The 22,315-nt window shown below is 44.2% G+C and overlaps 3 protein-coding genes across 6 annotated transcripts; all 3 read left to right on the top strand.

Annotated features, from left to right (window-relative positions):
• Window positions 1–1,328: 1,328 nt before the first annotated feature.
• si:ch211-227n13.3 (uncharacterized) lies at window positions 1,329–5,947 on the top strand. 4 transcript variants are annotated; one of them, XM_061694131.1, is made up of 7 exons: window positions 1,329–1,386; window positions 1,485–1,576; window positions 1,798–1,878; window positions 1,958–2,421; window positions 4,865–4,940; window positions 5,007–5,126; window positions 5,220–5,947. In XM_061694131.1, the coding sequence occupies exons 2-7, from the start codon at window positions 1,518–1,520 to the stop codon at window positions 5,620–5,622; spliced, it is 1,203 nt and encodes a 400-aa protein (XP_061550115.1). In that variant the 5' UTR covers window positions 1,329–1,386; window positions 1,485–1,517; the 3' UTR covers window positions 5,623–5,947. The 4 variants fall into 4 exon arrangements, with proteins under 4 accessions (XP_061550115.1, XP_061550117.1, XP_061550116.1 ...); XM_061694132.1 differs by having other exon boundaries at window positions 1,340–1,386; window positions 1,488–1,576; XM_061694133.1 differs by lacking the exon at window positions 1,798–1,878.
• A 3,071-nt stretch (window positions 5,948–9,018) lies between these two features.
• LOC133411479 (C-X-C chemokine receptor type 4-like) lies at window positions 9,019–10,838 on the top strand. Its single transcript, XM_061693922.1, has 4 exons — window positions 9,019–9,265; window positions 9,350–9,558; window positions 9,650–9,933; window positions 10,039–10,838. Exons 1-4 carry the CDS (start codon window positions 9,251–9,253, stop codon window positions 10,632–10,634), a joined length of 1,104 nt encoding a protein of 367 aa, XP_061549906.1. The 5' UTR covers window positions 9,019–9,250; the 3' UTR covers window positions 10,635–10,838.
• Window positions 10,839–15,202: 4,364 nt separating this feature from the next.
• On the top strand, window positions 15,203–22,182 carry mcm6 (minichromosome maintenance complex component 6). The gene is made up of 18 exons (XM_061693894.1): window positions 15,203–15,394; window positions 15,559–15,705; window positions 15,847–15,957; window positions 16,210–16,297; window positions 16,370–16,531; window positions 16,633–16,798; window positions 16,886–17,031; window positions 17,300–17,450; window positions 17,535–17,676; window positions 17,930–18,071; window positions 18,375–18,482; window positions 18,847–19,002; window positions 19,858–19,986; window positions 20,083–20,247; window positions 20,338–20,461; window positions 20,740–20,934; window positions 21,197–21,336; window positions 21,452–22,182. Exons 1-18 carry the CDS (start codon window positions 15,297–15,299, stop codon window positions 21,560–21,562), a joined length of 2,481 nt encoding a protein of 826 aa, XP_061549878.1. The 5' UTR covers window positions 15,203–15,296; the 3' UTR covers window positions 21,563–22,182.
• Window positions 22,183–22,315: the final 133 nt, after the last annotated feature.

Genomic DNA, 22,315 nt, shown 5'->3' with positions numbered 1-22,315 from the left:
TATTTTTTTTTATAGCTTTTCATTAATTCTAATATTCGGCTATAATAAAGTTCGGCTGCGAACCACATCATCTGCAAAAAGCAGAGATGCAATACTGAGGCCACCAAACCGGACCCAGTTTTCAGACCCCCTTCAATTTTTCACTCTTTGTTATATTGCAGCTATTTGCTAAAATCATATAAGTTCACCCCCCACCCCTCAAATGTACACACAGCACCCCATATTGACAGAAAAAAAAAACTGGAATTGTTGAAATGTTTGCAGATTTATTAAAACGGAAAAACTGAAATATCACACAGCCATAAGTGTTCAGACCCTTTGCTCGGTATTTAGTAGAAGCCCCCTTTTGAGCTAATACAGCCATGAGTCTTTTTGGGAATGGTGCAACAGGTTCTTCACACCTGGATTTGGGGATCCTCTGCCATTCCTCCTTGCAGATCCTCTCCGGATGTTGAACGTTTGTGGGCAGCCATTTTCAGGTCTTTCCAGAGATGCTCAATTGGATTTAAGTCAGGGCTCTTGGTGGGCCATTCAAGAACAGTCGCGGAGTTGTTCTGATGCCACTCCTGTGATGGTTGACTGTCTAGAACTTTACCCCCATCTCCCGACTGCATCGCTGGAGTTCAGCCACAGTGATCTTTGGGTTCTTCTTTACCTCTCTCACCAAGGCTCTTCTCCCCCGATTGCTCAGTTCGGCCGGACGGCCAGCTCTAGGAAGGGTTCTGGTCGTCCCAAACGTCTTCCATTTAAGGATTATGGAGGCCACCGTGCTCTTAGAAACGTAAAGTGCAGCAGAATTTTTTTTCCAACCTTTGAACTTAAATGATTTTAGCAAATATAACAAAGAGTGAAAAATGTAAGGGCCTCTGAATACTTTCCGTACCCACTGTATATGTCCAGATTCCAGTTCAACAATAAAAAGTATACAATACAGTCAGTCAGAAAGCAAAACAGATATAATACTAGAAATGTAGCAAATCCTATATATAGACCACGAATGATGGGTTCGATAGTTGTCTTGCTGTGGGTACCAGCGCATATTGGAATTAAGGGAAATGAGACGGTAGATAGAATGGCAAACAAGGCAACAGAATTTCCACCTAAAGAATTAAGTGTCATTAAGTGTTAAGTGTAAGACATAAATAAAATGATAATTAAACAGAAAGTGATTAGGAAAATGTCAAACGCCATTAGGATGTACAGTATGGATAGTTTATTTTTTTTATTTGTATTTTATAAAGTTAGTAAGGTTAAGAGGCATAGCTGATCCATACCCTTACATACCAGTAGGTGGCGGTAATGCGCCTAAACGTTTCTTGTCCACCGCCATTAAACACTACTAGAAGATGAAGACAAAGAAGTAAAACGGAAGCTGGATGCGTTCAAGTAAGATGAGAAATATTTTTTTCTTTATTATTATTAAAAAAAAATTTTTATTATTATAAAAAACAAACAAGTCGTTGAGTTATATGTCATAATGTCAGTAGGTACGCAAGTGGCTAGACATTCGAAGTTCGATGTCGAGTCCATTCATGACAGCGCCAACACACGGAGGCTGTGAGCCGCCTGAGATCCGGTAAGTTGAACGCCGCTTGTTTGCCTTCTTTAGCTAGCTACGCCTTCGAATGTATTTAGCATCAGACAAGCCGAGATGCATGAGAATGTGAATTCAACTTCCGAGATGCAAATATGTAATAATATACAGCCTTAAAAATGTCAGGAGAAGAAGCTGTTTTCATTGAATCGTGACTGCTCCATTGTGGGTTTGTTCCAAGTTTGTCGTCCCCAATTCAACAGGACTCCAGATAGCACTGAATATGAATCGCGTTGCTTTAAGTCATACAGAAAATCAAAACAAGTGAAGGTTTTCTGTCAAAGGTGAGGTTCAACTTTTAACGTTGAATATCTATATTGTGGCTTCGTTGCCGGGTAACATCTTATGTTTGCTTTGTTACAGCCAAGTAGTGTACAGCCTGAATTGCAGTGTCACCATGAATACTAGATGCTCCTCCAAGTTGAAAACAGCTTCAGAGAAGAAGCTTGATAAAAGTCCCAACGCAAGTGAAGATGCTGTCCAACGCCAGACTCGGGCTAAGAGGAGGAGGAGGAGGAGGAGGAGGAGGACGGAATTTGATGATGGCAGCATTAATAAGGAAGACGATCGCATCCATAACATAATTCAGATCATCAACAGTCATGTAGAGGAGGAGCCTGAAGCGGGCAGTATTGCACAGGTGGTTGATAGAGGGTCAGATTATTTGGATGAGGAATGTGGCTCTACAACTGCTCCTTCCCCTTTGAAAGTCACAGCTCCCAACAAAAAACTAAGACCACCAGCAGGCCTATGCTCATCTTGTCGGAAGTTCTACCAGAGGGCCAGGAGATTGAAGACTCCCATCAAAGATAAACTCTTGGACAATGGTAAGTGTACCTGGGATGGTTTATTGTGAGGGATACATTCCAGACCCACTCGCAATTGGTGAAAATGGGAGAGTTATGTTAAAAAAAAATATATATATATATATTCATTTTACTTCCTTTTTTTATGTTTTAAACACATTGTAAACATTTGAACAGTACATCATACAGTATCTACCGTCTAAAATACATCATTTGCTACTTTCTTGTCATTTTCGGCTTAAAAACAACAACAACATTATTCAACAAATAAAAATGCACTTTAAAGTTGGCCAGGATATAAATAATATGGGTGTGGGTACAATGAGAATAGAGCGCTGTACTTGTTTCTTTTTATCAGTTACTTAGAAGGCTCCTACTGGATTCAGAGAGCATAAACAAACGGTGAAAATAAATTCCTAAATCCACATCCCAACAGATCCAGATCTGCTTCTCTATCACTTTTTGTGGATTCCCTCTGATAGTCCTGCTAATTGTATCTGTACTGCCTACTGTTTTACATTACCAACATTACTTTTGCACTGTCTACAACAGGACTCTTATTTCATCACTGGCCACATCGTAGTTATGATTTCCAGTAGAGGGCCTTGTTGACTATAAAAATCATAAATGTATAATATAATCAACTCATCACATTATTATACCATACATGCAAATCAGTCGCCTTTTGGCGAAATTTGCCATTTTGAACTCAAAATAGGCCATTCACATGAATCGTATAGATCCGATGAGTTTTTCCTCGGTGGGGAGGTCGCTGTCGTCATAGTCACTGTTTCGTACTCCTTGCACTCTGGCAGCTAGCGGTAACGGTACTTTTACTATGTTACAATGATCAAAATGTCGCTCGCTACTTTCATTTATCAATTATTGCTTATTTATCAACTATTTCGCGCATGAGACGTCCGGATTGGGCGTTGTTTATTTTATTGTTTGATTTCAGCGACATTACGTTTAAGTCTAGTTCAATATGCGAATTGCTTTCGTATCCCCTCACTCATACTCTCGACTTTTATCATTTACATAGCCAATCCCACCACACTTCAGTTGTACAGTCGGGTTCACGACCCTTGTCCTGCATGCTTCTTCTCCTGACCTTGTCCTCTTCTAGTTTGTCCTGTCCTTCCCTCACAGGGTGTAGCACTACAGCCCCATGCAACACATATTTAATGTTTCATTGTTGTAAATAATGTAATGACTTACTTTTCTCGTCTTCTATTGGGCTTCCCGGGCATCGGTATTAACACTAGATGAGCCAGCCCGGCTGATTGTTGTGCCTAAATGGTGGCCATTTTGGGAAGGTCGTCGTTACCGTGAAGGCAACGGCGCGGTACTCGTTTGCATTTAGACCAGGTGTGTCAAACTCTTTTTATTTTATTTTATTTTTTTTTTATTTTTTATTTTTTTTTTATTTTTTATTTTTTTTTTTGGCACGGGCCACATTGTAGTCACGGTTTCCCTCAGAGGACCGTTGACTGTGAAACCATATAAATGTTTAGTCACCTCATTATTACATACAAATTGATGGATACCTAGTTTTGAAATCAGAAGTCAAGGATAATAGTTTGTTCAACTGTTGTTCAAGTTACCATAAACAGAAAATGCTTGCAATGTTTCAACGCTACTATTTATTGTTATTATTGTATGAGAATTTGAGCAATAATCATGGAAGTTGACACAGATGGTTTGCCTTCGCAGGCCACATGAAATGATTTGCCGGGCCAGATTTGGCCCCCGGGCCTTGAGTTTGACACCTGTGATTTAGACGACCCAAAACAACAGCTTTCATGCATTGTAATATTTGTCTGGCACTGTCTGCCCAAACGTGGATATTTCAGCTCACTTATAACTTGAGAAAACACCATGCAGTGAATTGCAAAGGTATTTTATTTTATTTTATTTTAAAAAAATGGGTAGCGGGCGTGCTGGAGCCTATCCCAGCTATCGTTGGGCGAGAGGCAAGGTGCACCCAGTCGCAGGGCACATAGAAACAAACAACCATTCGCACTTACATTCACACCTACGGGCAATTCAGAGTCTTCAGTCAACCGACCACGCATGTTTTTGGGATGTGGGAGGAAAGCGGAGTGCCCGCAGAAAAGCCATGCAGCCATGGGGAGAACATGGGGGGCTGGGATTTGAACCCCGGTCCTCAGAAATGTGAGGCAGATGTGCTAATCAGTTTTTCCACCGTGCTGCCTTTATTTGTGCCACAAAAAAAAAAAAAAGATGTGGCCTCTGAGCCTTGAGTTCGCCACCTGTGGTCTACAAGTATCAGACTTAAGTCCGCTCTCATATCCACACCAGATATGACCCATTTCAGGTTCAGCTAGTCCTAAAATTATGATGGTGTCTCAGTTTTGTCTTTTTTTTAGACTAATATTGTGTACCCATTACATGTAAAGATGCAACACGTCTTATAAGCAGCGCCTTGTGATTTGTATTGCAGATCCCACCTCCTTGACATGTGATCAGTGGGTCCTGCTTAAAAAGTGGAACCCAAGTAGGCTACCTCACTCAAGCGGGTAAGTAAAACCTTTGGAATGATGAAAGTGGCCTGGAAGTAAACTCTCTGGATTTTGTTTGGTCAGGAAGCTTTCCCACTGTGTGCTGCTGCTTCACGCACGTTTGAAGGGGAAGAATAAAGCAAAGCAGAACAAGCAGGATGGGCATAAACACTCGTGCTCTAGGCCGCATCTTTTCCTTCAGAGGTAACCATCTATGACTCCGAATGCACATTTCCTATAAAAGACAGGTTAATGGACTTGTTTCTGTGAAACGAGATAAATGTGTTTGTGTGTCAGGAACCTCTGGAAGCCTTGCAAAGTGCCAGCAAGAAAGGAAAGGAAGCGAAAACAAGGGAAGAGGCCAAGAGATGATTCTCAGGGTTCTCAAATCGGCAAGCAGAAACGTCTCCGTGGCAAAACCTCCCCGCAGGACAACGTTGGCAACTGGACCAATCAGAGCAGCTTTTACTCTGCTTGTGCGGGCCTGGATGTTGAGGGATTTCACAGTGGAGAAAGCGCAGATGAAAACAACTCAAATGTGACCGCTAGTATCATTCCCTGTACGTTCACCATGCAAACCACAAAGTTCGAGGGCAACCCACCCAAGCAGAAAGCACCAATGAAGAAGACGTCGGAATTTCAAGATTTGCTTGCCCAGTTACGTGGCAACAGCAGCGTGATTGTCAAAGAAACCCAATAGACACTTGCAGCTGATCCATATTGTTAAAGTTGGTTGTTTGGTGGGTCGCGAAGTTTCTCTATTGATACGTTTATCCAACAGCAATAGCTTACTCATTTTTCATGTTATTTTTTTATGACATCCATTCTCCGTACCGCTTGCAGTGAAATTTATAGGTGTAGTGAACCGAATTTCTAAATGAGATTTCCATATGACGTGTCCATACTGTACCTTTCTGTTTAAAGCCACAAGCTGCGTTCAAGTTACTTACACGCAAACTGAAGGGTTTGCCGCTGTGGTTGACGAAATGAAGAGGATTGTTGTTTGAATATATTTGTAGTTAAAACCATGTCTCCTTTTCCCTCTGTTCTCACTACAAAAAATGCACTACTCTACTGAAGAACACCAGGATGTATGAAGCCCACTGCTTATGTCAATGTGAGCTAAGATTCCACTGTGCATGTTTAATTCGTCTGAAAAACGACGCATGGCTGAAATGATTACTGTACGTACAACCCCTGGTGAAAATGATGAAAACGCCACTCCTGAAGGATGATCATTTAAATGTTTAATTTGGGAGGGACAAAAAAACGCAAATCACAGATTTTCCACATAAACAATTACAGAGAATTCTGAAAGTTAAAGGAGGTAAAACATCACGGAATGTTGCAAAAGATGTTGGTTGTTCCCAGTCAGTAGTGTCTAAGATATGGATGAAGTACAAACCATATGGGAAGGTTGTGAAATGGAATTGTCCTGGATGACCAATCCAAGAAGACCTCAGAGCGACAAGACGGCAAACTTAAAGCATTATGTCTTGAAATATAAAAATGCACAAAGAAGAAATGATATCCAAATTTTCGGAAACTGGAGTCATCGTCTGTGACCGAACTGTAAGAAACCGCCTAAAGGAAATCGGATTCACATACAGAAAAGCCAAACAAAAGTAATGCTTAACACCTAAACAGAAAAACCAAGGCTGCAGTGGTCTAAAGTAAGTAATAAACTGTGGCTGACGGGATGAACGTGATATTCAGTAATGGATCACAAAGCAACGTTGGGCAAGATGATGCTGGAATTTTGTTTTGGTGCTGTTCCACTGAGATTTATGAAGATGACTGCCTGAAGAAAACGTACATTTCCAGCGTCATTGATCATATGGGGCCGCATGTCAGGTAAAGGCACAGGGGAGATGGCAGGCGTGGCAATAAATGTACAAATTTACATAGCGATTTTGGACAGATCTGCAGATCAAGTCCCAGATGGCCCTATTCCTATAGGAAACATTAAGTACTTAGGTATCGATATTTCGTCAAAAGGCACGGTGGCCGATTGGTTAGAGTGTCTGCCTCACAGTTCTGAGGAGCGGGGTTCAATCCCCAGCCCAGCCCAACCCTGCCTGTGTGGAGTTTGCATGTTCTCCCCGTGCCTGTGTGGGTTTTCTCCGGGTACTCCGGTTTCCTCCTACATCACAAAAACAAGCACATTTTATGACACAGGTCCTTAATCCACATAGGCATTGACATAAGAACCCATCATTTTCATAGAGATTCTTCCACACCATTAAAAGTAATATGATCAAATCTGTCAGGAAAAAAAGCAAATAAAGTATTTGTCCCATGCACAGTTGATAAAGGTAATATGTGAATTCCCATCCCTTGAAGATTATTTTTTTGGGGTTCCTTTTTTTATTAATTTTTTTTTTTTTTTTTGCTGGTGCACTGACACATTCCAAGATGCGAGTGTAAGTTGTTTTTTAGTGTGCGACTTTTTGGGGACAGAAGTGCATCTATTTTTTCTTTTTTCGTTTTGCTCTCTCTTAATCTTTTCCTTTTTTTTTTGTATTTAAAAAAATACAAATCGAGTAAATTGCCTGTAGAGTTCCCAACTCTCTGGATACAAATGAGGTTTTGTCTTTTGTCATGATTTTTTTTTTTTTTTGGACAATAAGAAAAACAAATAGTCCCACCCTGGGCCTGTCAAAAATGAGCACAGGTGTCCGTCAACGTGGTTTACTCAGCAATGTTATTTCTGAGATCTGTAAAGCTGATACCAGTGAACCTGGAGGAAGGGAAGAGAGGTCAAGATAAGGGACTGACACTTTTTAGAAAATGCAACTCTTTGGATTTGAGAGTTGGTTTACTGTTTGCTTATGGGATTAGTGTATTAGGAGAGGATGAACATTCACAGCTGAGACAGGAAGTTTGTCTGCAGACCTGCTCCACAGTGCACAGAAACAATAAAAAAAAAAAATAATAATAATAATTTTTTTTTAAATACTACAAAATTGATTACATTGACTATTTCTGTATAATAGCACACGAGTCAGCCACAACATTAGAACCACTGGCACAATCTGTTATCAAGTGACGTATCAAAAAGTCTGCCATGTAAAGACAATAATGACCTGCTATGATATGAAGTATTAATTCTACAATATGCTTATTATGGCTTTGGCTGAGAGTCAAAATATTAGCGAGGCATCTCAGTAGATCCACACTCCTAAAACAAACATCTATAATCAAAATTTTTGTACATTTAGTAACTTTGAAAACTTGAATTGTTATCTTGACAAACACCATTTTCTTATTTCATCTATTAGACCTTATATTATGCAAATGATCATGTTGTGTTTTTTCCAGTGTAAATGTAACATTTTATTTATACAAGCGTGCAAGTCAATAATCAAGAAAGCACATTGAACTACGGCATGCAATCTCCGTAAACATGGCGTGTGAATGCTTAAAATCTGAAATTGAACTGAAACGCTGTGGAATGAATTGAATTGTTGGAATGTGAGACTTGAAATGGTCTGAATCGGTCAAGAAAAAGGAGGTAAAGATGCACATTATCTCTTCGTTTGGGGAATTCTATTGTGAAAAGTGGAATTTTTGGGAATGTGGAAAGTACTCTTCCAAGATGTCCTGAATGAGCTGAACACTTTGAAGTTGGAGTGGGTTGAATCGGTCCAAAAATGTGCAAGGAGGAGGTGTGTAATCCAGTATCTCTTAATCTGGTCATTTTATTGGGGGGAATGTGGAATTCTGGGAAAAGTGGGAATTTTAGCGATGTGGAAAATGCTTGCCTGCGTATACCGAATGAGATGATTACGTTGAAGTTGGACTAGTTTGAATGGGCGGAGTAATGTGGATGGAGCAGAACAGTGAGAATGAGTGGACTCATCATAATAAAAAAAAAAACAAATACGCCGTCGAATCAAGTGTGAATGCCGATCAGCACAATTATTGTTTTTTTTTAATTATCATTGCCCATATCTTGGCGCACATGAAACATGATCGCCCGTGACGCAGAGTGGGCTCGCTCCACTGGGAGCACTTCCCCACCTACAGTATACACACACACGCACACACACATTGTCTGTAACTCCTTTGCGTGCTTTCCGATTGCCAATAGACCTCGGTGATCACACAGCCGGGGTCTCAGGGCCAAAACAATTCAAGCGGCACGCACGCACAGGACGGCATCCTGTGATAGAAGCGGTATCAGCACCTGACACCTCGAAAACAGGAAACGCTTTTTCGGCAGCGACACAGATGGGTCAGAGCGTTTGAGGGAGGAGCACCGCCAGAACTATATAGCAAGTCCGCTTGAGTGCCAGCCTCACTCCGCAGAGAAAGGAGAGTTCGTCATGTCGTACTATGAGGTAAGCTTGGCCGGAACAATTTAGAGGGGGGAAAAAAAGCATTCTTTCTTATCTTGGTGCGCATTTAATCCTTGTTGTCTGCAGCATATCCTCTTTGACTACGAATACAATGACACCAGCTCCGGCTCTGGTTCCGGTGACATTGGGGTGGATCTGGAGGAGCCTTGTGAAGTGGAGCATGGGATGACCTCTGACTTTCAGCAGATCTTTCTGCCTGTGGTCTACGGCCTCATTTTCCTCCTGGGCATCACTGGAAACGGTCTGGTGGTCTTTGTGCTGGGCTGCCAGCGGAGGTGAGACAGCCGGATGATTTATCCTTTGAAAAGTTCTCTTAAAGGTCCAGTACGTATTGTTGCTTGTTTTTATTTCGTTTTTTTTTTTTAGGTCCAAATCCAGCCTCACAGACCGGTACCGACTGCACCTCTCAGCTGCCGATCTCCTCTTTGTTCTGGCGCTTCCGTTCTGGGCGGTGGACGCAGCCCTGGCGGATTGGAGCTTTGGCGCGGCCACCTGCGTTGGCGTGCACGTAATCTATACGGTCAATTTGTACGGCAGCGTGCTCATCCTGGCCTTCATCAGTCTGGACCGCTACCTAGCAGTGGTCCGAGCCACAGACACCAACTCGGGTGGCCTGAGGCAGATGCTGGCACACAGATTGGTCTACGTGGGTGAGTGTGTCTCTCTTCACTTTTACACTAGATCCACTATCTGCTCTCTTTTTGTACTGGTCTGCATCAGTCTCTAATCTGTGCTTGGGTCATCCCCGGCTGTAGGTGCCTGGTTGCCCGCCGGTCTTCTGGCCGTTCCCGACTTGATATTTGCCCGAACTCAAGAAGGAGGTGAGGGCAGCACCCTGTGCCAGAGGTTTTACCCGACGGAAAATGCTCCTCTCTGGGTGGCGGTCTTTCACCTGCAACTGGTCCTAGTGGGCCTAGTGATCCCAGGTCTGGTGCTTTTGGTGTGTTACTGCGTCATCGTCACCAGGCTGACCCGAGGCCCTCTCGGGGGCCAAAGGCAGAAGCGGCGAGCGGTGAGGACCACCATCGCGCTGGTGCTGTGCTTCTTTGTGTGCTGGCTGCCCTACGGAGCGGGCATCTCTGCGGACGCCATGCTGCGTTTGGAGGTGCTGCCCCGCAGCTGCAAACTGGAGGCAGTCCTGGGCGTGTGGCTGGCGGTGGCCGAGCCCATGGCGTTCGCTCATTGTTGCTTGAACCCGCTGCTCTATGCCTTTCTGGGGGCAGGCTTCAAGAATTCCGCCCGCAGAGCTTTGACTCTGAGCCGAGCGTCCAGTTTGAAGGTTTTACCAAGAAGACGCAACGGGGCGTCTACAACCACAGAGTCTGAGTCGTCCAGTTTGCATTCTAGCTAGTGTTTGCTTTTTTCTGTGTACGTGTATGTGTGTGTGTGTGTGTGTGTGTGTTTGTGTGTACAGAAATAGAAATGATCTGAGAACTTCAGGAGCAGTCTGCTGGCGGTCTTCTCTCTATTCTCTTGTAAATAATCTCTTTTTGGGGTTCTTTTCGGTGCTGCTGTGCTTTCACTGTATTGTAATAGTTTATAATAAATATGACCAATACTTCTCTTGTGTCATGTCATATTATTCCTGACTGAAGTGACTCAATTACAATAAAATTGTCACTTGAAGTCTTGAAGATAGTCTTGAGATGAATGCAAAACTACAATATATACTGTACGTACGTTGGCCAAAGCATAACGAACCACCCTGCAAGCTTCAAACAATAATTAACATTTCTGACAGTGTCAATAAAAACGGATCATTATTCACTTTGTAAAGGCAATATTTTTCATACAGACGAGGCAAAATGTGCTATGTTAGCTATGGAGAAAATTACTGGCAGGCACGTGGGTGGGGGGGGGGGGGGGGGGGGGGGCATGCAAACTCCAAGCCTGCCAAGATATGTAAAACAGAAATAGTCATGTATGTCAGATTTGTGTTCAATTTAACAGGCCCAGTTATTAAACTAAGACATTATGTGAATACATTGAAATGATATGATCATAATTTCATTATTCATAGTTTTGGTGACACTTTTCTTTGGTGCGCTGGAACTTTTTATTGATTTATTATTATTATTTTTTCAATATAAAACGGAAGCCTTCGCTCAATAAAGGTTGGAAGACACTGAATAAATGCATGTAAAAAAAAAAAAAATGGATATCTATCACTAACCGCTCACCACGATAGCGGACGTCATAAATTAACATATGAATACAGTTATCGTTTGTACTGGGAAAGACATTATGGTTCACTGCTTCTTATGGGAATAATGTCGCAATCATCGGGAAGGTGTGAGCTTAATCTCAGCGCCCTTGTACGGTGTTACTTCATGATCAACCAACCGAATCCAAACATCTGAAGCCAGCGATCCGAAGCGTGGATACAAAAAAATTCCACTGAAAAGTGACGCGTGCAAACAGGTGAGTCAGCCAGAGTATGGAGGACTCGCCAGTACAGTGGAATTACGATACGGGGGTCAAGCAATAAATGATGAGGAAACAATATGCATCCAAAGCCACACAAACCTTTGCGAAACATGACCCTAAAGTCCCTGTGAAGTGAAACTAAAAATGCATTGCAAATAAGACACATTGCAGAGAAGAGTGTTGTGAACAAGTCTGCCAAATTTGAAGGAATACAAACTCGCCACTTTTATGGAAATGGTGAAAAACGGAATGCACTAAAAGCTACGCCACACCCAATTTTCAAACTGTCACTCAAATACGTTCCCACACCTCGCATATGTCCACGTAGCCCTATATGTTCGAGCAGCAAAAATGCATCCGCACCGAGTGGTCGCGGGGCTTTTCCATTGACGCTACGAGAGGCGGGTAGCCACCTGCTAGCTCGCGGGCTAAAAGGCAATCAGCATATTACAGGAGCCCGAATAACGCAAAATGGGAATCGAAATAACAACACCAAGCTGTTTGGAAATTGTGGCATCCAGGGATGAGACATTTTTCAGGTCGTAGGCATCGCTTGTTAGCTCGCTGCATGCTCTACTGGCAGAAGTGATAGAAGTACACATCCATTACTTGTTTTTTTGCAGATCTTTAAATGGACTATATTTCGCCTTTCAAGGGATGCTTCAAAAGAAAAAATGTTCATTCTAAATCCGAACCAATCTGAGCTCGACCAGCGTCCTGTGACCACCTCGGCGATTCCGCTGTACAGCATTTCGCACGCGGCTGCCGAAGTTAACACTTGAACGTGCCACTTTGGTCGCTGGCAAATATCGGATTCATCTGGTGTTCTACTCAGCGCTCGTGGGAATATTTTACCGCGCGCACACGAGCGCAGAGTGCTTCCCACATCAGCGAAACAGAAGCTGGAAGTTCACCGTGCCCCGTTTCCTGGAGCAAAGAGAAGGACGAGGACGAAGATGAGAGTTCGGAGACACACGGTGAAGCTTTGGCGGAGAGAAAAAGAAATGTCTCGGCTCCTGCCTGTCACGATCAGCGTGTACCAATTCATGTGTTTGAACAGGGCACGATGAAGACTCCGACTTTAACCTGTGACCCCTCTTTCTCACACACCATCTATTCATAGGCCATTCAAAACAGGAAAGACTTCCTGCAACTCATTTTAGGGAAAAACAAGGCCGCTAAAACCGCCCAGCAGCGCGGCACTCTGCGATCAACGACATGCGACAGCAAAGAAGGGGAGACATAAACGGATGTTCGAATCACAGCGACGTACAAACCAGCTGTAAACGTGTGAACGATAAAAAAAAAAAACCACGTTGCAAATTCTCACAATATTTATCTGTATCTATTGTATGTGTCATTTACCTTGCCGCTCGCAAGCATCGCACGTTTTTTCTGCGTTTGGGTCCATGCCTTGACGCCAATGTAAGACCGTACACCACGGGAATTGACATTTTATTGTGATTCCCAAAACGTGGAAAAGCAGAATGGAAGGCAAAGAGCCTTTCAGTTGCTGTAGTAAAAAAAAAAAAAAAAATACAAACAAATAATCCACGTGTTGTAATATTGATCTTTATATCGATTACATATCAAATGTGTTCTCCCGTTGTGAATACGTTTAAAAAAAAAAAAAAACAGCTCATTTTGAAGAGAAAAAAAAAAGTGTTTTGGAACATAAATAAACAAGCAACTGTCTTTCATTTCCTTCCATGTTTACAATTGTTATTTCCTGCCCTGGCCTTATGTTGGCTCTGATAAATATCTTTGGAGTTCCTTCACTGTGTGTATGTGGATGACGCTCAACTGTCCTTTTTTGGAAAACTTTGAATTAAAAATTGAAATACCTCCCCGCACTCTTCAAATTAAAAGTTCATCGTGCATAGTGAGTCATAAAGCTCTTCAAGGGTATGTAAATGTGTGTGTGTGTGTGTGTTGTTTCAAAGGGTTTGTCTACAGGTGGTCAGGTTCCTTCATAGTCAAACACAGTTTGTCTTGAGTTTCCTGCTACTGAACAATCGTGGGAAAACCAGAGGTCAAGACAAAAAGAGAAATAAAGACGGGGAGAGAGACGCGGCTTCAACCAAATGGCACGCAACAACTTCCTGCCCTGTTCCTGCTGGATTAATACAATGTGACAGGTGAAACCAATTGCCTCCTGCAGTGTTCGTAATGGCCGCCATATGCGGATGGGAACATAACAAGGATATGGGAGCTGCAGGAGAAGTGAATGAAATGATAAAGCTTTTAATCTCGCAGATGGTGGAAAGGATGAAGGTGAGATTTCTTAGGCAGGGGGTCTGCAGGGGCCTCGTGTTCCTGTGCTCATTGTAGAGTTTTGGCGTGGAAACGTGTCGTCAGCTGAAAGTAATTGTATAAGACTACGTTGGTTGAGAATATTGGAGGACAATCGCCGATTCAAGTTGCTGTTGGGACTTGGCTTGGCAGGGCGACATGAAGACCTTGGCTTTAATATTGTCACATACACACACACAGCGGACCTTTTTGGTGTTTACAAGGAATATAACATGGATGCCTTCAATGTTTTGTCATTTTCCGTGCACTCTTTTAGTCTGTTACCTTACTTTTACACATGCAATACTATCCACTATTATTTTTGTTTGACTGTACCGTCTGCTGCCAGGTCGGCATTGCATTTGAAAATCTGATCTCAATTGCCTTACCCGCATACGTAAAGATTCAATAAATAAATAAAATATAAAAGTGGCACTTGTCAAGGGTCAGCTGTGCATTTCTAAACTTCCCTCTGGAAGCAACAGAAAAAGTCCCATTGATTTGCAGTAAGTATTCATCGAGTTAAGTTTGTGTTTTTTGTGTAAAATTAATGCTTCGCTGGTTTTGTTCTTTACATTGATTTGGTGCGCAATTGATGCATATAGTTCATTTTGTGCACTAATAAAATACATACCTGTTTTGAATTTAAAAAAAAAAAAAAAAAACTTTTTTTTTTCAATTTAAAAAAAGGGTTCGGTGAATGCATGTTTGAAACTCAAGGGATGGTGTACCTCCCACAAGGTTAAGTACCACTGCATTAAAGGCAACGCATGTACATTGAAAATAAATCATAACGTGCTTATTTCCCAACCAATTTTCAAGTGGTTTATATACATTCTCACCTATTAAAGTTTATTTCCAGATCCTCCGTTGTGATTGTACAGCGTTTGTGCAACCTTATGTAGCACAATATGAATATAAGAATATGATTTCTTGCTGTCCACAACACGTTGCCCCCACTAGCTTAGCGTTGCCGTAGGCCCGCAGCTCACAGGGGGCGCGTCGAATCTATTTAATATTACTATCTCTGGCTCTACCGCTGAACTTCGTTGGTGCCTCGGGACTTCCTGCAGTTCAAGAGAGGAAACTCTTGATTGGTTATAAACGCTGCTATATTTACATACCGGCTCTGATTGGACTAAATCGGCGCGCCAAACGTCAGGTGGTGTAGCTTTTCGCGCGAAACTGGGCCCTGTCGTGTGGACCTCGTTGCTCCGACTGCCTTTGTCAACGCGGGAGCCTGTACTGTTAGGTATTTCTTGTTTCATACGCCACTTTTGGATTCATAATCGGTATGGATGTTGCCGCAGCGACCGCAGGGAATGCCGCGGAGACGGTGAAGGACGAGTTGGCGGACAAGTGTCAGAAGTTATTCCAGGCTTTTTTGGAGGAGTAAGTCAAAACACTACGCCCCAACTGCGTTGTTGTCCGCTAACTGGATGGTCGCACACTTTTACAATTCGCATTCAGACAGCGGTGACAAAACTACTCCCCGGTCTGGAAACATAAAGACCGGTAGAAGTACTCATTCGCATTCTTAATTGTGTCACGTGTAGGTTCCAGACTGCGGATGGAGAAGTGAAGTATGTCCGTGAGGCTGAGGAGCTGATCCGGCCTGAGAGGAACACACTGCTGGTTAGCTTCATCGACCTGGAGGTCTTCAACCAGGAGCTGGCAACCACCATCCAAGAGGAGTATTACAGGTGTGTGTATTCTTAACAAGGGGCCTCTCATATTTTTTCGTGAGCAACTATCCGGTTTTATTCACTTCATTTTGGCAATTTAGTTGTGTAATTCTGGAGTATATCTTTAGCCAAAAAAAAAAAGCTACTTTCTGTTTTCAGAGTGTACCCCTTCCTCTGTCGGGCCGTCCGCAACTTTGCGAGGGATCATGGGAATGTTCCTCTCACAAAAGAGTTCTACGTAGCCCTCGAAGATCTGCCGACTAGACACAAGTAAGATTCATATACACCCCTCGCCGGAAGTTACAGATGCTCAGCTTTTGGATGAGATTGCAGGATAGACCTCCAATGCATTAAAGCCTTGACAGGTGACCCTAATTTTGACCTCGTTTTAATCGTTCGAATGCACATTCCAGTTGTTCAATGTTTGAGTACTTTTTTCAAACAATGCGAAAAGGGCCGATAAAATCGTCCGGCCAATTAATCTGTCGGAGGTTAGTTTGTCAATGTCTCTGTGCACTTGAGGATTCGCGAGCTGTCATCCATGCGAATCGGCACCCTGGTGAGGATAAGTGGTCAGGTTGTGAGGACTCACCCGGTCCACCCTGAACTGGTGAGCCATCCGGTCGCGCGTTTTGGCGGTGACCTGAGCTGCTTTTGGTCACGAGCGTCTTCGCGGTTTCAGGTGAGCGGCACCTTCCTGTGCGTGGACTGTCAGGCGGTGATCAAAGACGTCCCTCAGCAGTTCAAATACTCGCCGCCCACCATCTGCCGCAACCCCGTCTGCAACAACCGCTCACGCTTCCACCTCGACACACACAAGTCCAAGTTCATTGACTTCCAGAAGGTAGCTTTGAGTTCATGACGTGTGCGTGTGTGCGCGTGCGGAAGATGACGCGGGGGGGGGGGGGGGGTTGACGATGCCGTCTTATCTCGTGCTATGTTCAGGTGCGTATCCAGGAGACTCAGGCGGAGCTGCCCCGCGGTTCGATCCCGCGCTCCCTGGAGATCGTTCTGAGAGCAGAGGCCGTGGAGACCGCTCAGGCCGGCGACCGATGTGACTTCATCGGGACACTCGTTGTGGTGCCTGATGTCTCGCAGCTCAGCACTCCTGGTATAGTTTCAAATTTTCCTCCTCCTTTCTCACTCTTGTTTTTTTTTTTTTTTTTTATTCATCCAATTATTTGGATTCCCTTCCCAGGTCTGCGAGCGGAGACCAGTACCAGGGTAGGCGGACCTCAGCGCTCTGAGGCTGAAGGTCTGAGGGGATTGAAAGCTCTGGGAGTCCGAGAGCTGTCGTACAGATTGGCCTTTCTGGCCTGTAATGTTGCTCCCACCAACCCACGGGTAAGCAGTAGATGAAAATGAGCTTTTCTGCTAAATCTGGTGCCTGTCTTTGTCTTTTGATATTAAAACCCAAAAAAGGGGAGAATTGTACACTGTCGGCCAAACCGCTGTTTGTAGCGAAGTGAATTGAGTTCACTTGTAGCTCCAAAAACGCCCAAGTCAGGTCACTCGTATCTCAAGGCCCGGAGCGAATTGGACTTGTAAGTCGAGATGCAACTGTAGAGCTCGAGCGACCGCCGCGATCCAAATGCAAAGTCGTCTCTTGTAGTTTGGCGGCAAGGAGCTGCGGGAGGAGGAGCAGACGGCCGAGAGCATCAAGAGCCAGATGACCGAGCGAGAGTGGGAGAAGGTGTTTGAGATGAGTCAAGACAAAAACCTGTACCATAACCTGTGCACCAGCCTCTTCCCCACCATCCACGGTTAGCACCGCAAATGGGCTTTGGGAGGGGAGGGGGGGGGGGGGGGGGGGGTTTGGAAGATAGTCACTGTTTGTGATTGTGCAGGCAATGACGAGGTGAAGCGTGGCATCCTGCTGATGCTGTTTGGCGGCGTTCCGAAGACCACCATGGAGAGAACCTCGCTGAGAGGAGACATCAACGTCTGCATTGTTGGAGACCCCAGCACTGCTAAGAGCCAGTTCCTTAAGTAGGTGTACAAACAAGCCCAGTTTAGATGGCTACAAATCTTCTAAAATAGTGTCCCCTGCTATATTGCATGTATGACATTATATATTGCATATTCCATTTGCAATGTGTTTGATAGTGTCGATTGAATCATTTTAAGTGTGCATAAAAGCGCGTCGCAGCGGTCAAGCCCGTGTGCGGAACGTTGTCCCGCGCGCTGAACTGGCGTCGACCAACCCTGACCGAACTGCGCGCGCGCTCTCGCTTGCGTGCAGGCATGTGGAGGAGTTCAGCCCCAGGGCCGTGTACACGAGCGGCAAGGCCAGCACCGCTGCGGGTCTGACTGCCGCCGTGGTCCGAGATGAAGAATCCCACGAGTTTGTGATTGAGGCCGGAGCTTTGATGCTGGCTGATAATGTGAGTTTTCTGTCGTTTACGTCGAGCTGAAGCCATCGAGCTCATTGATTTGAGCCCACTGGGGAACACTGGATTTATTGTCTACGTTTGCAGCGGGAATGAATGTTTGTCACTTTCATTTTATCGTGCAGTATTTGATAAGACTTACATTTCTTCTGCTCATTGCGGTTGTTTACGCTCCACAACAATGCATTTTACCCTCTTTTTTTATTTCCTCCCCCCTACACCTGAACGTTAACGCCAGACTAGTCACCGTAATATCCGTGAATGCAATTGGTTGAAATAAGTGTTTGCCTTTTTTAGGGTGTGTGCTGCATTGATGAGTTTGACAAGATGGACCTCAAAGACCAGGTGGCCATCCACGAGGCCATGGAGCAGCAGACCATCAGCATCACTAAGGCTGGCGTCAAGGTGAGCGTGTCGATTTATGTCAACCTGGGGGAGAGAAAAAAAAATGTTGGCGGGGGGGGGGGGTTTTGGTTTACCGGAACGTGTCCTAGTTAACATTAAATACGGCAAGGATACTTGCCATGGGAATAAAGGGTTATATATCAGAAATGTATCAAATTGAAGGTTGGCTCTTAATGGGGGCGTTAAATATTCAGTAGTTGGGGGGGGGGGGAATATATTTTTAGCATAATGGAAATAAACTTTTCCATGATATTAAATTTTTTGGGAAAGGGCCTGTATGTCAGGAACGGCGTAAAACGAGGAACACCCTGTAATCTGCCTGGTGTCCACGATTAAAACCAGACTAAATCTTTACCTTCCCCAGGCCACCTTGAACGCTCGCACTTCCATCCTCGCGGCTGCCAACCCCGTCAACGGGCGCTACGACCGCGGCAAGAGTCTGAAACAGAACGTCAACTTGACCGCCCCCATCATGAGCCGCTTCGACCTCTTCTTCATCCTGGTGGACGACTGCAACGAGGTCAGTACCTGCTCTCCTTCTCCGAAGTGCCTGGCCGGCCTCGGTCACGTGGCACCCCGGTGAAAAGGGAGTGAAGTGAACCCTTGTTCCGTTCCCGAAAACCCCTGCTCTTAAATTTATTATATACATTTACGAGTTTCATATATACAATGCAATGCCAATTTGTGGTACTTTAAAGAGCTGTGGGTATATTATTTGCCCCCCTTGAGGTCACCATCCAGACACTCTACACTAGCACGTTTTATTAAAGGCGTGTGTGCTGCGCTTTAATTGACATAAACAACAGCCCATGCGGACAAGGTTGTGAGAACGGGCAATTTTTCTGCCTTAAGCATTGGCACCGTTCCTCACACTGACGCTCCTGGTAGGTAGTCAGTGAAAAGCATTATGGGAATCCAGAATTCATTGCGGGGATGTTTTTTTAAATGCAGTACTGTAGTTGTAGGAAATCAAGCTGAACATTGCTCTTTACTTGGCTTTGTTGCTGTTGGTTGTTATGAGTGTGTGCATTCGCTATTCATTGGGCTAAATTTGAATGAATTTACTCCGTGAAACTCTTAACAGTGGCTTTCCGCTCACGTTCTATGTATCCTCAAGCAATTTGGTGACTTTTACCGAATGTATGAGTTGAGATTACTCGGTAAGGTTTCTTTTTTTTGCTAAGAACCCAACTGACCTTATGGGAGTCATTGCGGCCACATAAAATGTATGTAGCCACTAACGGTAACTGTAACAGATGAGCAGGTGAGAAACTGCGCTTCACTGACCTCTAAAATAAATCTGTGATGCACCGAATCCACAATATACGTGAATCGGGATCTAGCGAGGGATTACTGTATGTTCCGTGTGCTGCAGGTTACGGACTACGCCATCGCCAGACGCATCGTAGATCTCCACTCGCGTGTGGAGGAATCTGTGGACAGGTTGTACTCTTTGGATGAAATCCGAAGATATCTGCTGTTCGCGAGGCAGTTCAAACCGAAAGTGTGTGCGCCGTATCTTGTCGTTTGTTTGTTGAGCGGCAATTTCTCATGAGTTGAACGAGGTGGCGCGTTTTCCCGCCGTCGCCCGTTTCTCCAGATTTCCAGCGAGTCCGAGGAGTTCATCGTGGAGCAGTACAAGCGTCTCCGCCAGCGCGACAGCTCGGGTGGCGTGACCAAGTCCGCCTGGAGGATAACTGTGCGACAGTTGGAGAGCATGATCCGCCTTTCAGAGGGCATGGCCAGGATGCACTGTTGTGATGAGGTGGGATCAAAATACACACACACACAAAAAAAAAAAAAGTTCTCTACCCAAAAATAAGCACGCCCCCCCCCCCCCATTTCGTGAATGCAGGTGCAGCCCAAACATGTCAAGGAAGCGTTCCGTCTTTTGAACAAGTCCATTATCAGGGTAGAGACACCCGACATTAACCTGGAGCAAGACGATGAACAAGAGGAGGGAGAGCTGCCGGAGGAAGGTGCTGACGGGCGTCGCCCATTATAACATCCACTCCTTCATATTGATAGAAACTCATAAGTCGCGGTTCATCATTTGCACCGCACTATACTGCAGATTTTTAAGCATTTGTATTTTTATTTTTTTAATATACAGTATACTTATGTCATGGCCTAACATGGTTACCTGACTAGAATTCATACTATGCACTGTTAGTGCTTTCTTTGCTGTCGCTCTGGACTCGAACGACTCCATTCCCCCACTGATGATTTGCCTCATTTTGAACGACTTAAATTGCAGGAAGCATCCCGAACGGAGTGAACGGTGAGGTCAACGGAATAGGCGGGCGCGTCAACGGCGCCGGCGGTCACGTCGACGGCGTGGCCGGCCTCGCCGAGGCTGGCAGTCAGTCCAGACCGTCCCTCCGTCTGTCTTTCGCCGAGTACCAGCGCATCTCGAACTTGCTCGTCCTGCATCTACGCAGATCAGAAGAAGGTATGTCTTGTCCATCACTTTTAAGGCCCTTTTCCACTCTACTGTACTTGCTCAGCCCACCCAAAACAGCTCTGACGTGCATTGAACTTATTGGTCAGAAACTCAATGGGTCGGCCTTTTGCTGTATGTTCGAAATGTAGACTTCCAATTTCAAAGGTAAATGCATAGTAGTGGAGGGGGAGGGGGGGGGGCAAGGGGGATTTAAATGTTTTACGAACTGCTCAACAGTTTTTTTTTTTTTTTTCCCTGCGCCTGCCTGCAGCTGAGGAGGAGGCGGAGCTGAAGAAAAATGCAGTGATCAACTGGTACCTGAAGGAGATCGAGTCTGAGATCGACTCTGAGGAAGAGCTCATCGATAAGAAGGGACTGATCGAGAAGGTCATCCACAGGCTCGTGCACTTTGTGAGTGTATACACTGCACGAAGAATTATGAATCCGATCGGCAAGTCTGACTCCATCTCTTAATCCGGTGTGTGTGTGTGTGTTATTATTTTTATTTATTTTTGTACTTGCTCAGGATCACATCCTCATCGAGCTGTCTCAGTCTGGCCTGAAAGGCTCTGAGACGGCAAGCACGGAAGAAGAGGTGCTTCTGGTCGTCAATCCCAACTACACTCTGGAGGACTGAACTCCTCTCCCTCCTGCTGCTTCATTTCCTTTATACAAAAACAACCTATCAAAGTTTTATAAAAAAAAAAAAAAAAATTTAAAAAAAGTTTGTCACTCTGGCGTTGAATATAAATGCTCTTATGCAAGACTTTCAACATGGTGACTGTTGTACAAAGATTTAATTGAGCTTTTCATTCAAAAAAAAAAAAAAAAAAAGTTTGCTCGTCACATTAGATGTAAATATCAAAAATGTTCCTGAGTCAAACTGTCCCGAGTTGTGTAACAGGTGCTCTTCGATAAAATAGTTTCATGTGTCATATATGCCATTTTGTCTTGTGCCACTATGACATTGTAACAAAATGTGATGAGCAAACTTGTTTTTTTTTTTTGCAATTTTTGCTGTAGCGGGCCACAACGTGATGAGGTGGTCTCGATTTGGCCCCTGGACTTTAAATTTGACACCTGTGATGTAAGCTATTCAACCGATGGGCAATAAGATGCACACTTTCTGGGGAAAAGGGCTTTTTGTCTCACGCGTAACGTACTTTATATCCAGATCCATGTCATACAAATGTAGAAAAATGATTTTTAATTAAAAATGTGTATTTGATTAAAAATAAAAGCAGGAAATCTGTTTGGTACCGCATGATATTGTACAATATTCCAATTTACTGGGATGCACCTGTCATTGAGTTCCGCAAACGTTTGGGAATTGGTGTCGTGACGTTATTGTCCACTAGGTGGCAGCCGTCTTTGCCAAACCCTGCAGGCT

This window comes from Phycodurus eques, chromosome 13, assembly GCF_024500275.1.
Source record: "Phycodurus eques isolate BA_2022a chromosome 13, UOR_Pequ_1.1, whole genome shotgun sequence".
Taxonomy (NCBI): domain Eukaryota; kingdom Metazoa; phylum Chordata; class Actinopteri; order Syngnathiformes; family Syngnathidae; genus Phycodurus; species Phycodurus eques.
The sequence above is the reverse complement of the archived record's forward strand: the minus strand, read 5'-3'. Positions and strand labels throughout refer to the sequence as shown.

Bases quoted from the DNA above. Each gene is read 5' to 3' on its own strand.
- si:ch211-227n13.3 (XM_061694131.1), top strand. From the start codon at position 1,518: ATGTCGAGTCCATTCATGACAGCGCCAACACACGGAGGCTGTGAGCCG. The intron at 2,422-4,864 runs GTAAGTGTACCT...TTTGTATTGCAG, and splicing joins AGATAAACTCTTGGACAATG to ATCCCACCTCCTTGACATGT. The intron at 5,127-5,219 runs GTAACCATCTAT...TTTGTGTGTCAG, and splicing joins CCGCATCTTTTCCTTCAGAG to GAACCTCTGGAAGCCTTGCA.
- LOC133411479 (XM_061693922.1), top strand. The intron at 9,559-9,649 runs GTGAGACAGCCG...TTTTTTTTTTAG, and splicing joins GTGCTGGGCTGCCAGCGGAG to GTCCAAATCCAGCCTCACAG. The intron at 9,934-10,038 runs GTGAGTGTGTCT...CCCCGGCTGTAG, and splicing joins ACACAGATTGGTCTACGTGG to GTGCCTGGTTGCCCGCCGGT.
- mcm6 (XM_061693894.1), top strand. From the start codon at position 15,297: ATGGATGTTGCCGCAGCGACCGCAGGGAATGCCGCGGAGACGGTGAAG. The intron at 15,958-16,209 runs GTAAGATTCATA...TGTGCACTTGAG, and splicing joins GATCTGCCGACTAGACACAA to GATTCGCGAGCTGTCATCCA. The intron at 19,003-19,857 runs GTCAGTACCTGC...CGTGTGCTGCAG, and splicing joins TGGTGGACGACTGCAACGAG to GTTACGGACTACGCCATCGC.